This window comes from Python bivittatus, unplaced genomic scaffold (genome assembly GCF_059951505.1).
Source record: "Python bivittatus isolate LINGU-HERP-01145 unplaced genomic scaffold, Pbiv_v1 ctg000310_np1212, whole genome shotgun sequence".
In the NCBI taxonomy this organism is placed as follows: Eukaryota; Metazoa; Chordata; class Lepidosauria; order Squamata; family Pythonidae; genus Python; species Python bivittatus.
This window is the reverse complement of record NW_028277054.1, coordinates 10,285,502-10,298,089: the sequence shown is the minus strand read 5'-3', so window position 1 is coordinate 10,298,089 and position 12,588 is coordinate 10,285,502. Positions and strand designations below refer to the sequence as shown.

Genomic DNA, 12,588 nt, shown 5'->3' with positions numbered 1-12,588 from the left:
TTGAGAAACTGGAGCTAAATTTCTCACTGGGTTCAGCTACTCTGGACGCTGCTTCAGAACTTGATTTCTTGCTTCCCCAATGCAGAGAAACAACTGTATTAGTTGGAGGTCTTCCAGCTTCTGTTCATGAAAATTCAGGGCACCCCCACTGCATAAAATAGACCCCACGAAACCTTGCTCCTGAACAACTGAGGTTTAAATGCCAAAAGTGGGAGTATAGCTTTACATCCAAACCCACACGCTGGGTCAGATGAATATTGGCCTGAGCAGAAAAGAATTCGTTGCTTTCTGCAGCTGACTGGAGTGGAACAGCTAAAGGACATGGCTGGGGAAGGAATCAAGAGAGGCCATCTAATTTCTCGTGCCATCACTGGCCTGGAGCCAGTCCTGGGAAAACAGCCCATGGGGAGGTCAGTGGTACAAAGTGACCTTGTTGGAAAAGTAATGTGCCCTCGGATCTGTTGCTTTGCAAATAGCCCAGCGATGTTGCAGGAACTGGTGAGAGAAGCACACCTGGAGGACACCAGCTTGAGACAGGTTTCTGTGAGAGCATGTTTGCCATCTAGATTGGGGAGTGAAACTAAATTGGCAAGAGCAGGCAAAGCTTTTTTATTTCTTCCCCCTGGCTCCTAACTACTCTCTCTGCTTCTTCCAGCATGGTTACTTTTTAACTGCACTTACTTCTCCTGAACAAGCTGATTACACAATGTTGCTGCCTGAGCATAAATTTGAACAGCAGCTAACATGGTAATTGGAAAGGGGGGGAAGACTCAAAGGGCCTTTGGGTCACAGCATGGCATTGGAAAAGCTGGTTTGTGGCTTAGTATTCATTGATGCCTGATTTAATGTTAAGCCTCTGTAATGGGTTAATGAGCACCCATGGGGTGATGTCTTACACTCTACCTCACCTGTTGCTCTTTAACTATGCTATTTCCCAGGCACGCACATTGACTAGCAAGCAGATTGCAGCTGTATCCCTATGTTCGTAGATCATGTTTCTAGACCTTAAGCAAAGATAATAATAATAAAATAATAATAATTTTTGCATGCAAGCAACTCTCAGCAGCCAAAGCTGTGCTTGGGCAACCTGCTGTATGAAAATGTACTTCTCTCTCCCATTACATGCAGTATTACCAAAATCCTCCACAGCTGCCATCCTGTGATTATAGAAGCTTTGGTTATAATGGCCATCAATTGGCCACTTTAGTTAGGATGACCCAGGAAGATTAAGGCTGTGTGACCAGTTGCACCGATCTAGGGTGACAACTTTTTTCTGCTGTGTCTCTGTGTCATTGCCTTCATCTTTTCCCCAGCCCAGGAGTACAATTCACTTAAGTCACCCTTAGCTGTATCAGTGTCACTTCCCCTGCACTTATTCTAACTCCCTTTATGTTCCAAGGGCAGCCCTAAACCTGTGCCAAACCAATTAGGCTTTGTTACCTTTTACCTGCAAGGAAACTCAGGTGACTGTTGACTTGAAACAGTGGCAATAGAGACAGGAAAGGGAGCAGCAAGAAATGTTGAAATGCTAGTTCAAGGATGAATGGAGAGCGCTGCAGCTTAATGGTGGGGAAAAGCTCTAAGAGCCTTGGTTGAAGAGGGGAGGAATAACGTGTGTGCTAGACATTTTGGCTTAACCTGTTGTGCAAATACAGTTAGTGCAAAGCATGAGCCCAAATGCTAGTCCATATTGACCTGGTTCACATATCCTTCACTATTCATGCAGTCTTGGCTTGGCATGTTGACTCAACCCAGATTATGCAGTGTGCAAAACATGGAATATGGGTTAGCATGTGGCCTGAACCCAGCCAGTTTTATCTAATGGAATGAAACATGATTAAACAGGATACAGGCATGATATGCTAACCAGAAATTATGGGATTTGCATTCCACCTACATCTGAAGATTAACAATCTTAAGTGATGGCAGGGTAAAATCAATATTAAGAACAAAATCCAAAATATTAAACATCTAAAGGTTTTTTTTTTTCAAGAAAAAAACAACGCCAAGGTTGTCCCAACTGGGTCAAGTCATTGAAAAGCACTTGAAGAACAGCACCATCTATTGGTTATACTGTGTCATTACACTACTATACTCAGCTGTTTGGAAAAAAATAAGCCCTGGGTTCTGCTTTTCCAACCTGGCATCTGCAGCTGGGAATTCTTGGAGGGATTTTTAAGTCCAGCATATCTGGACAGTGCCAGGTTGGGGAACAGCTGCTGCAGAACGTCACTTAGATTGAGCCAAGTAACACTTCATGCAGAAGGTCAGTGAATACACAAATTTTTCTAGTATTTTACATCCTGAATTTGCAGTAAAGGGGCTTACAACAATGAAAAGAAGTGGTCTGTAAAATAGCCTGTTTTAACATAGGATCTTGCCTTGTCATAAAGATGCATACTGGAACTAAGACAGTAAAAGCAGTTGGTTGTCTGAATGGTGGAAATTTAATGAGTATCATTTGCACAAACAGATCCTCACTAGACATGGATGGACTCCAGAAAAATGGGCAAATGTGCATGTCCCCTCCTCCCCCCTTCAAAAGTGAAGTTGTATTTTTGAACACGGTTGACTTTTCAGGATTTTTTCTCCTGCACTTATTTTCCATTACGAATGGAATATGTTAAATATATCCTGTCTTAATGCCTATCTGATTGTGATAAATGCTGCTCCTCTTTAGAGACAGCAGCTATAAAAACCTTGGGACTATACAATCTCTGTGCTTCATTTATCTTCAACTCCTGAAAATGTTTTGCACCCTCCCTCTCCTCAGTTCGATTGTTTACTAATAGCTGCCGTATTTTTCAGATCTATCTTCACACGAGCGATCAATATGATTTTGGGTTCCTTCTGGGGAAGATTGCTTGCTTGCTTAAGTGCTATCAAGTTAGTGTCAACTCTTAGCAACCACATAGATAGATTTTCTCCATGATGATCTGTCCCCAACCTGGTCCTTCAGATCTTCCAACGGTGCACCTATTGCCTTCTGGAGAAGGAGCATCTGTTATTCATTTGTTTGGGAGTGTTACTGGATATTACAGAACGCTTTTAATTTTGTTACCGCATATCAGAGTGGGAGCCACTCAATCACTTGGGACTGGAAGACTCTATAAGTAAATAAATAGTAGGGTTTTTGGTTTGATTATGTGCCATCAAATCATTTTTGATTCCTAGTGACCACATAGATAGATTTTCTCCATGATGATCTATCCCTAACCTGGTCTTTCAGGTCTTCCAATGGTGCTTGGTTTTTACCAAAAGCTGTTTTATCTACATGTGCCCTTCTGTACTGTTTTCTAAAAATAGTAACTTAGAAGACTGCCACAAAAAGCAAGATGGAAGATCTTTCTTCCCAATCTGTTAACTGAAAACTTTGTTCATCAAAAAGTTATCAGTTGGAATTCCACTTCAGTGGTACCCCTCCCAAAGTATGAAACTCAGTCTAATTCCAGTGAGGACTAAGTGGTCTCTAAGGTGAATATATTGTCCAATTTTTATATTTGGAATGTACTGACCTGAAAAATCTCATAGGTGAGGCTGTGACAAGCATCTTTGGTAATAACTGCCATATTGATTTCCTTTACATGAGATGCTTTTCATTTTATTCTACAAGCCAGAGCAATTTCCAAAATAGGCAGAATATCATTTTGGAAAGAACTACCCCTTGAGAAGGATTCAACAACAAGGGTGGGAGGAGCTGGGGTACTGACCTTTCACCTGAAACGTTGCCTCTAAAATGTTTTGTAGAGAGGACCGCTAGGCCTGGTGATGAAACCAACACACAATCTCCTAAAGAGGAAGGCTTTGCCTCCAAACATCACAGTGACGGATACATACTGTGAAAAATGCACAGTTAAATAAAAACAGCCCATGGACTTTTGAATAATGTTTGGGATCCCCAAATCCATACCAGATGCACAGTTAAGGATTAAGTTCAGTGGAACAGCCTTTGTTTTGCACACAGCTGGTCCCATGCCCAATTCTGGGCATCTCCAGATGAGCTTCAAAAAGGCCCCTGGCTGAAACTCTGGGGACTTGCAGCTTCCAAGCAAGACAGTCCTGAACTAGATGACCCCAAAGCAACATGATGGGACTTCCTGCTCATTGTTGCTCTCTGCATCAGAACTGTGGAAACAAACTTAACTCTGTAACAACCCCTTCCATTCTGACTTGCAGTTCCTCAAGTCCCCTCTGAAGAAGGAGTCTCTAAAGGTCTCACCCAGGTCTTTATAAAATGTATGGTTGCTTATTTTTTCCATCCTCTTGTGTCCCTCCTTCATGCCACGGGATGTTAAGACAAGTTTTGCCAGGCAACCCCAGAAAAATCCAGGCAAACTTCTTTGGATGTTAAGAAGCTTCTCCTTCTTCAGTTGACTTCCAGGAGGAAGGGTTAAGAGGTATCTTTCAACTCTGGACTTTGGGGTGCTGGTGGGGGCACCTCTGTGGCTGGTGACTGCATTTCTTGTGATCTGTCTGGGGAGAGAAAGGCAGGGAAATATAAAGAGTATTAGTCAGTAGGTGACTAGGAAATAACACTACTGACTAGTTCCACCCATTGTGCTAAGCCATGGCTTGTTTAATTGTGGGTTATTGATAAACTGCAATTGGTGAAGTTCTCACAAAACGCTATGCCAGAGGTGGCTCCAGGGAGCCCATGGCCATAAATCTCAGCTCTCCAGATGCTTAACCCTTATTCAGCAACAGACTTCTTTGGCAGAAAACTCTCAGGATGCAGCCACACCACAATGTAAATGGGCTTTTCTCCTGTCCTTGATGTGGGAGGAAAGCATTTGGATATGAAAAGGGCTGTCCTCGCAGCCTACCCTTGCCAGGCTTCAGCAATGAGACTGGTCACTGCTGTTGTCCACATTAAGTGGTTCTCTCCACCATCTAACCTGGTCAACTTCAGCCTTTCCTCACTTTGTTCCTCCCTGTAGGAGAGGAAAGTGCTCCAGGTGTCAGCAGTGAAATTGACCAGGCAACATGGAGCACCTTCTCCTATTACATAGAAGAACTGAAAACACACCCCCATGCATTCTGTGCTGCTGGCAGGGGACAGCTAAGAGTCACCTCCACCCCCTGGCTGAACTCCTCGGCAACAGGAAGAGGGAAAGAAGAAGAAGCCACCATAGTTAATTGGGTGTCAATTGAGCATAAGGCCTTTGAGTTCCATGCAGGATAGTGTCAGCCCTATGAGGGTGACCAGATCAAAAAACCAACTCCACAGGAAGAACTACACTTTATTGAGATAGGCTAAAGCAGTGTTTCTCAAGCTGGGGAATTCTGGGAATTGAAGTCCACCCATCTTAAAGTTGCCAAGGTGAGGAAACACTGGGCTAAAGTACCACAATCTTGCAAGTCTGCCTGTGTTTTACTTTCTCTTCCTCTTCTACCTCATTGAGTCAGGAAGAAGCCAGCCTGCCTCCTCTTAGTCTTACAGCCTTTCCCGGAGCTTAAGAAATGCTTCTGCCCTTGTTTCTGTAATGGCTTCTGAACATTCCCTTGAAGGCCATCTCCATGGCTCTCTAAAGGTAGCCATAAGCACATCCCATGCTCTTTGCCCCAGCGAGGATGGAAGAGGGGGCTCCAATGCTGCCCTCACCCCTTCTCCTCAACTAAGTGGCCTTATTTTGCTGTTGCCATTGATCGTTAGTCCTAAGCATTGGAGGGGATAGAGCAAATCAGCCACTGTTCTTGCTTTCTCCTTACCAAAGGGAATGCAAACCCCACGGAGGACCCACATTCAGTCTTCCATAAGGTCCATCATCTCTTTACCAAATCTCAACCACAAATAAGTTGCTCCTGGGTACATTTCTAGCAACCCAAGCACAAACAGCCACAGAGGCGCAGAGCCCAGCCACTGGAAGGGAGAGGGCAGTCTTGCAGCAGGCCAGCTGGAGCCTAGCAAAGATGACTCTTCCATGTGATCTAGAACTCTGGCTGGGAGGTTTTCTTTTCCCAGGGAAAACCCTACTTTCAACCCTGAACACCGTGGCCGGCTTTGGCCTGTCTCAGCAGCAGGCCAGCAATGAGATGGAAACTATTTTATGAGGTGGTATCCCTGCACAGAAAGCAATGGAGAGCCAGTGCAGCTTACAGAACAGGGGACTAATGCCGGCAAACCTAGAGGCGCCCAACACTGCATGCGCCATTGCATTCTGGACCAGTTGTAACCTACAGGTGGTCTTCATGGGCAGCCTCATGTAGAGTGCATTTCAATTATCGAAGGCATGAGTGACCTTGAGCAAGGCCTCCCAGTCCAGAAAAGGGCACATTTACAAAAGCATTGCACATGAAGAAACAGGGAACTATTCCATTGGCAAAGAGCTCCAATGATGTAGGAAGTCAAACAAATAAAGTGGATGTCTACCTGAGTTAATAGACATTTCTGCCAGTTTCAGGGGCAAGTCAGTGGGGCTGACGCCAGCTGGTGAGCCCAGGATGTCCGGCAAGGCGTTTCTTCGGCCAGTGCGCCCTGATGATGCAAAATCCAGCACAGGCTCCACCTCAGTCATACTTCCCCTGAAATGACACCAGGATCTCTAGATTGGTCAAGTATCTCAACTAGGGTAGATGTAAAGTAGATTCCCCCCCCCAAATAAACTTTCATTCACCCAAGCCATACACATCAGAAACATGCTCATTAGGGTTGGTCAGTTCTTGTTAAAAAGAAAGTTTGTCCTGAATTAGTTTGTGGTTTGTTCAGTTTTGGCTTAACATGTCTTATTAAGTCAGCCAAAGGTAATTTATTTCAAAAGCTAGGACAAGGCAAAGCCTTCCTTTGGGGAGATTTTATTGGAAAAGCGATTTGATCAAATCTCCAGATTGAATCAACATGCTGATATGGATTGATGATTTGGTTTATTTAATCAGATCAAATGATTTGTTGAAGTGGCTTGATATGAACTGAATTAATTTTCTGAATGAAGCTGGCTATTTGATTTGGATTGGACCTGATTCCCACATTGTTATAGTTAAACTTCATAGGCAAACCATGGCTTCCTGTGGTGTATGCTTGCCTTCCTACATCTCTTATTGGCCTTAGTTCCAGTTGGTGGAACTCAGCGTTTTATGAAAACAAAGTAGATCTTTCCACTCTAGAACCTCTCCATCCCTGATCTAACCTCATTCTCTTCTTCTAACGACAGCAACATCTCTAACTAAAGCTGAAAAACACCCCACCTTCCGAACCACCTGTTGTGGTGGAAACTGGAGGTCAATAATATCTGTAGAACCAAAAGTTTCTCAACCATTGTGTAGATCCATGCTGGTTGGGGGATTCTGGGAGTTGAAATCCATAGATCACAGAGTTGGCCAGGTTGGGAAAGACTGATCTAGATGATGCTGGGCTAGACAGACCCAGAAGATGATACAGTATGGGAGCTTTCTGTGATACAGTCCTATTAACTCTCTCTGTGTGTGTGTGTGCGTGCGTGCGTGTGTGCCTGCTGGCTTTATTACTGCTATTCTCAGACTAGATAATTGGGGTAGTCAGCTGAAGGGAAAACCTTCAAGGATCACTCTGCCAGCTGCTGCCACCCACGACTTCAAAGAAGATCCTCTTCAGCTGTTCTTTCCCCAGACAGTCTTACAGATGCTCACCCCCCCTCCTTTTCCAGGCACTTTACCATCTGCTTTTGGCATGCTGTTAAAGCCCTGCTAGCAACTATAGTCTGCAAATTCATGTTCCAAGGAAGGTTGCCCCTTTTCTCTTGACAAAGGAAGTGTGCCTGCAACAGGTGCATGCATGAAAGGTGACTCTGCCACAGGAAGGCAAAGCCCGTAGCTGTAATGGCCATTGGTGACTTTGACTTTTCTGAGGTTTATCAGAACTACTCCTCAAATGCCCAGTGTCCATTTAAAAAGTTAACACTTACTTTCCTGTTGCATAGTTATTTTTTTAAAAACATCTTAAAACTGTGTTGAGATTCCAGGCAAGGTCCATACCAGCATTTTGCATTATGCAGGCAGCTCTTACGTCCTCACGTTTTAACAGGACCTGCTCGTGCTGGAGTTTCTTTGAGATCTTTGCACCCAGAGAAGCTACCACTTAAGAAAATGCTCCTGAGTGATGCTACGTAGGACTGTGGGAAATAGAAATGAATATCTGTAGCTCAGGGTTGAATTGTGAAGTTCTTGGTGGTCTCTGAGCTTGGGTTGTTTGCTTGCAGACGTTTCATTACCCAACTAGGTAACATCATCAGTGTGAGATGATGATGTTACCTAGTTGGGCCATGAAATGTCTGCAAGTAAACAACCAAGCTCAGAGAGCACCAAGAACTCCACTGTGGGAAATATAACATGGACTTGCTTGTTCTCTTCATGAATGCAGCCTGCTTGTTCATCTTCCCTTAATTTGAGCCCAGGAAGTGAATGTGGCATGAAAGAGAAATAGATGTAATCACCCGTTTGATTGCCAGTTACTGGGGAGAGTGGAAATAATAAATGGCAGTCAGTACCTACTTCTATGTGACATCTGGTGGTTTTTTGGAAGAATGTGATCATGTTTTTCCCTCTCCTCCAGGCCATAGGGTTTTTCCCTCCATACTCCATATCCTTACTGGCCTTTTCTGAACCTATTCTGGTTTCTCTACATCCTTTGCAGGAGTGAACAAGACAACTGCGATAAATGCTTATTGACAGATTTTCACATGACATGGTGTCAATGGAAAGAACTCACACTTTTGGTGAAGAGTTGTGAAATGTTGATTAATCACAAGCCCTATGTGTCTTCTTTACTTCAAGAGTCAAACAGCAAGAAACAGGATATAGACTAAACACAAGGGAAGAGATTCCCAGGATATAAGTAGAGGAAAAACGGCTGGGATCACATTTTGCACTAAGCAATACTTTTTGCTTTTAACCTTGTTTTGCTCAGGAAGCTATAGGGACTTGAATTGCATGTAGTACTAAAGTATGAGAGCCAGTTTGGTGCAGGGGTTACAGTAGCAGGCTAGAAACTAGGAGACAGTGAGTTCTAGTCCTGCCTTAGGCATAAGTCCAGCTGGGTGACCTTGGGTCAGTCCCTCTCTTTCAGCCCTAGGAAGAAGGCAATGGCAAGCCACTTCCAAAAAACCTTGCCAAGAAAACTGGAGGGACTAGTCCAGGCAGTTGCCAGGAATCAAAAACTGACTCAAAGGCACAACCCCTCCCCCCCAAACTAAAGTATAATCAATGGTTCCAAGCCACTATAGCTGGCTTGATCCAACAGACTAAGCCAAAGACAAAAAACGAAGCAGACAGACACATAAGGCTTTATGCAACCCAGTAACTGTTTGTGGGTTTTCCTCCTTTGAAGCTTAGAGGACAGGTGATCCCTTGTTATCCCAGATGCTGTACCAACTGATTTCCTACATCTGCAGGGAGTTGAGCCAAGCGGCTTTTGCATTTCCAAGTTCTTTCAGTTCAATGTGCCAGCTCTTCTTTATAAAGCTGTACATCCTTTGTCAGCAAGATAAGTGAGAAATCACTTTTTTCCATGTAAGAAAAATGTCTTCAAATTGAGCTTGGCTCTTGGTGATTTACATGGGCACATCTGTGCAGTTTTCTTATGGAAGTGGTTTGCCACTGTGTTCTTCCAGGATATTTCCCCCAACTTTCCAATCTAATCTACAGGCTGGACAATTCCTAGTGGTCTCTCCTCCAAATATTAACCAGGGACAATTCCACTTAGTTTTCTAGAAAAGCCAAGGACAATTAGGTACTATTACCTTCCTATAATGCATAGGCCCTTTCAGGTGCGCCACTGACATGACAGCTAAAGCTGGTAGAGCTTCAGATCACATCCTTTTCTGTGTCAGCACTCTGGTGGTAGAACTCAGTCTTGGGAGAGGTCATCTTAGCCTCATTTTGGTCTAGGTTTAAGAAAGCTGCAAAAACTGCTGGTGTTTTCCTACAGGTACCCCCTGGTGCCAGCAATCAAAAGGATTGGGCTGCTGTTCCATCTTTCTCTCCTTAATTTGATTTTTCTGATAAGGAACAAGGGGAAAAAAATGAAGAAATGGTGGGAAATACAAAAGGGCACAAATGAAAGGTGACATCATCTGGCACTCTTGTAGAATTCTGCGAACAAAGCAGGATATTTCATTTTTATTAGCTGCTGTTTGATTCTGCTGCCTGAACCTCCCTTAACTGATGGATATGATTTTAAAGTTGTACATTGCTATGAGGTCCTCAGGGGCAGCAAAATGGTTCAGTTCATGCAAACAGACATTAAAAAAAAGAAATAAAAGAAATCATTGCCTCCCTGCACTACTAAAAGCTAATCTGCCAGAGTTGAAACCTATCACCTCTGACCCAGGTAGCTTCGTCATAGATTTGGATCATGCGATTTAATTGGTGGGCTTCAACTTCAGGAAGATTAGCAGCAGGCGAATGAGCAAATTCCTTTGCACAAGATGAGGACTGGATATGCCAGCACCGTTCTAATGATTGCAATTGAAGCTTCCCTTCCAGATCTAGACCAGAAAAGCTGGAAAGTGAGAGGAAGAAATTGGAAGTGCTTAAGTAGGGCACGAGTGGGTGGAGGGTGGATTTCTGAAATGCACATTTATAGTATGAAAGGAGCTGGGTGCTGGATCATTTGTGTCTCTAAGAGTCTGGCTGTTGGTAAGAGAGCAAGAGACTACGGTTGGGTTCACGCAGCCAAGAATGAATGCTATACGATGGGCTTACTCCAATGTGTAAGCCCACCCTGCATGGTGTACGCGTGGGAAAGAATTGGGATTTAATGAGAAGTTCCTGTTGGTTGGCTGCATTACCTTTTGACATATTGTCACAAAATATTGATATCAAATTCTGCCTACCTGCCTAATTTTTGGCACTCACACAATGGTCTCTCTTTCTCAATATGCCCTAACTTTCCAACCTTTGGCTAATATCAAACACCCAATTAAACAAAAGCCCAGTTAAGTGAAACCAAAGCCTCCAGGGGGGACATTTTTGCACACTGACCCCTACAACAGGATATCTGCAATTCTCTGCCAAGCAAATCCCAGCCTTGCCTCGCTGATGCTCTCCATCCATCCTCATGGCATTAGGAATGGTTAGCCTTTAAGGTGTCACAGGAACCCTGGTTCTGATGTCCTTTTGGCCGCAGCAACAGATGAGCCCTGCTCATCTAACCTCCCCACCGCGCCCATACCTTCTAACCCCTCCCTCTCACCCTCGAAGAGGTTTCAGGCTTTGCAGCCCTTCCCTGCTTCCCTTTGGGAATTGCACCACGTTGGCTTGGAATCTTTGCAGAATGCTCATTAACCTCATAATGCACCCAGGCCATGAGATGGAAGCAGCTGGGGCGTCAAATGCTGCATCCTGGAAAGTTTCATTACCTTGCATTGCACACCCATGCTTTTCCAGAGAAGCCCTTCCTATCCTTTCCCACCTTGTCTGGTCATCCTCTTTTGTTCTTCAAACCTTAAGGAGGCTAGTCCCCTGACTAGCTGGCTCATCAACAGATTGCATCCAGCCAACCAGATGAATAATGTTGAGAGTTACCTGTAACCTACCCCACCATAGTCCACCCACCCACCCTTCCTTCCTACATGGAAAGTGCAACCCCTCCTCCTTCCACTCCAACGAAAGGAGAACCAAGCTGACATACTTACCAAGGGAGTTGTGGAGAAATGGAAGGGCTGATCTCCAAGGAGGGCTCTCAGGCGAGATCGGGGAGCAGGAGCAGAACAATAATTCACGGAATCTGCCTTGAAGCATGTGCACCCCCTGTGTCTAGTCAGTCTCCATGGTCTCCTGGAGCATCCCTCTTCCTCAATTTGCAAGATGCTTTGGGTATCAGCAGACTGTGAGTTGCTTGCCTGGAACGCCTGCCGGATCTACCAACTGCTTAGAAGGGGGTGCAGGAGGGAGACGTGCATACATTTCATTGCTCTCCTTTGCTGGTTGAGCTGGCATAGCCCCCTTGCCTTTTCCTTCCCTTCTATTTCAAAGGAAGAAAGCTGAATTCCTTGTTTCCCATCCGCCTTGCATAAATCTCCCCCTTTTTTCCTCTTGTCTCTTCCTCCTGCCTTGCCTCTCAGTTGGCACAACTCTGGGAGCTTGCCTCTGCTACACATGGTGGTTTTCAGCTGCCAAAGGGGTAGATTCACCTCCCTGCCGGAGCATTTTGATGCAAGGCGACAGCCTTCCTAATCTCCAAGGCTGGGTTTAGTTTGCTTCCCTCCTCAGCTCTCCCACTCCCTGCTTTTCCCCACTGTCATTTCTGAGCAACAGGTTCTTGATTTTTATTTTTGCACATCCCTGTTCTTTTCACACAGGCACCCCACAGCAGCTGCTGGATGGCCCCACGGCTTCTTCAACGTTGCTCCAGGCGGAAGAGGAGCCGAAACAAACATTTCTGAAGGGATGAGGGCAATTTCCTGGAAGGATATCCATGGCGTTTCCAGGTTCCAGGGTTTAATTTTTGCATTTGTGTTTTGAGGACGGTCCTTGGGGCTGCAAACCTTTTAAACAAAGGAAAATGCATAATGAAATTAGGGGAATGAAAAGGAACATGGATTGGCATTGAAGTGAATGGATTCCAAGCGGGCACCAGCAGGCATCAGAGTCTGTGTGGACTCTTAAGTTAGAGAA

General features: G+C 44.7%; 1 protein-coding gene across 2 annotated transcripts; it reads right to left on the bottom strand.

The window, feature by feature from the left end:
* Positions 1-559: 559 nt before the first annotated feature.
* On the bottom strand, positions 560-12,263 carry LOC148216132 (cAMP-dependent protein kinase inhibitor alpha-like). Of its 2 annotated transcripts, none has more exons than XM_088140053.1 (2): positions 6,371-8,208; positions 560-4,473 (listed from the first exon to the last, which is right to left on the bottom strand). In XM_088140053.1, the coding sequence occupies exons 1-2, from the start codon at positions 6,513-6,515 to the stop codon at positions 4,391-4,393; spliced, it is 228 nt and encodes a 75-aa protein (XP_087996179.1). In that variant the 5' UTR covers positions 6,516-8,208; the 3' UTR covers positions 560-4,390. The 2 variants fall into 2 exon arrangements, with proteins under 2 accessions (XP_087996179.1, XP_087996178.1); XM_088140052.1 differs by adding an exon at positions 11,607-12,263 and having other exon boundaries at positions 4,464-6,522.
* Positions 12,264-12,588: the final 325 nt, after the last annotated feature.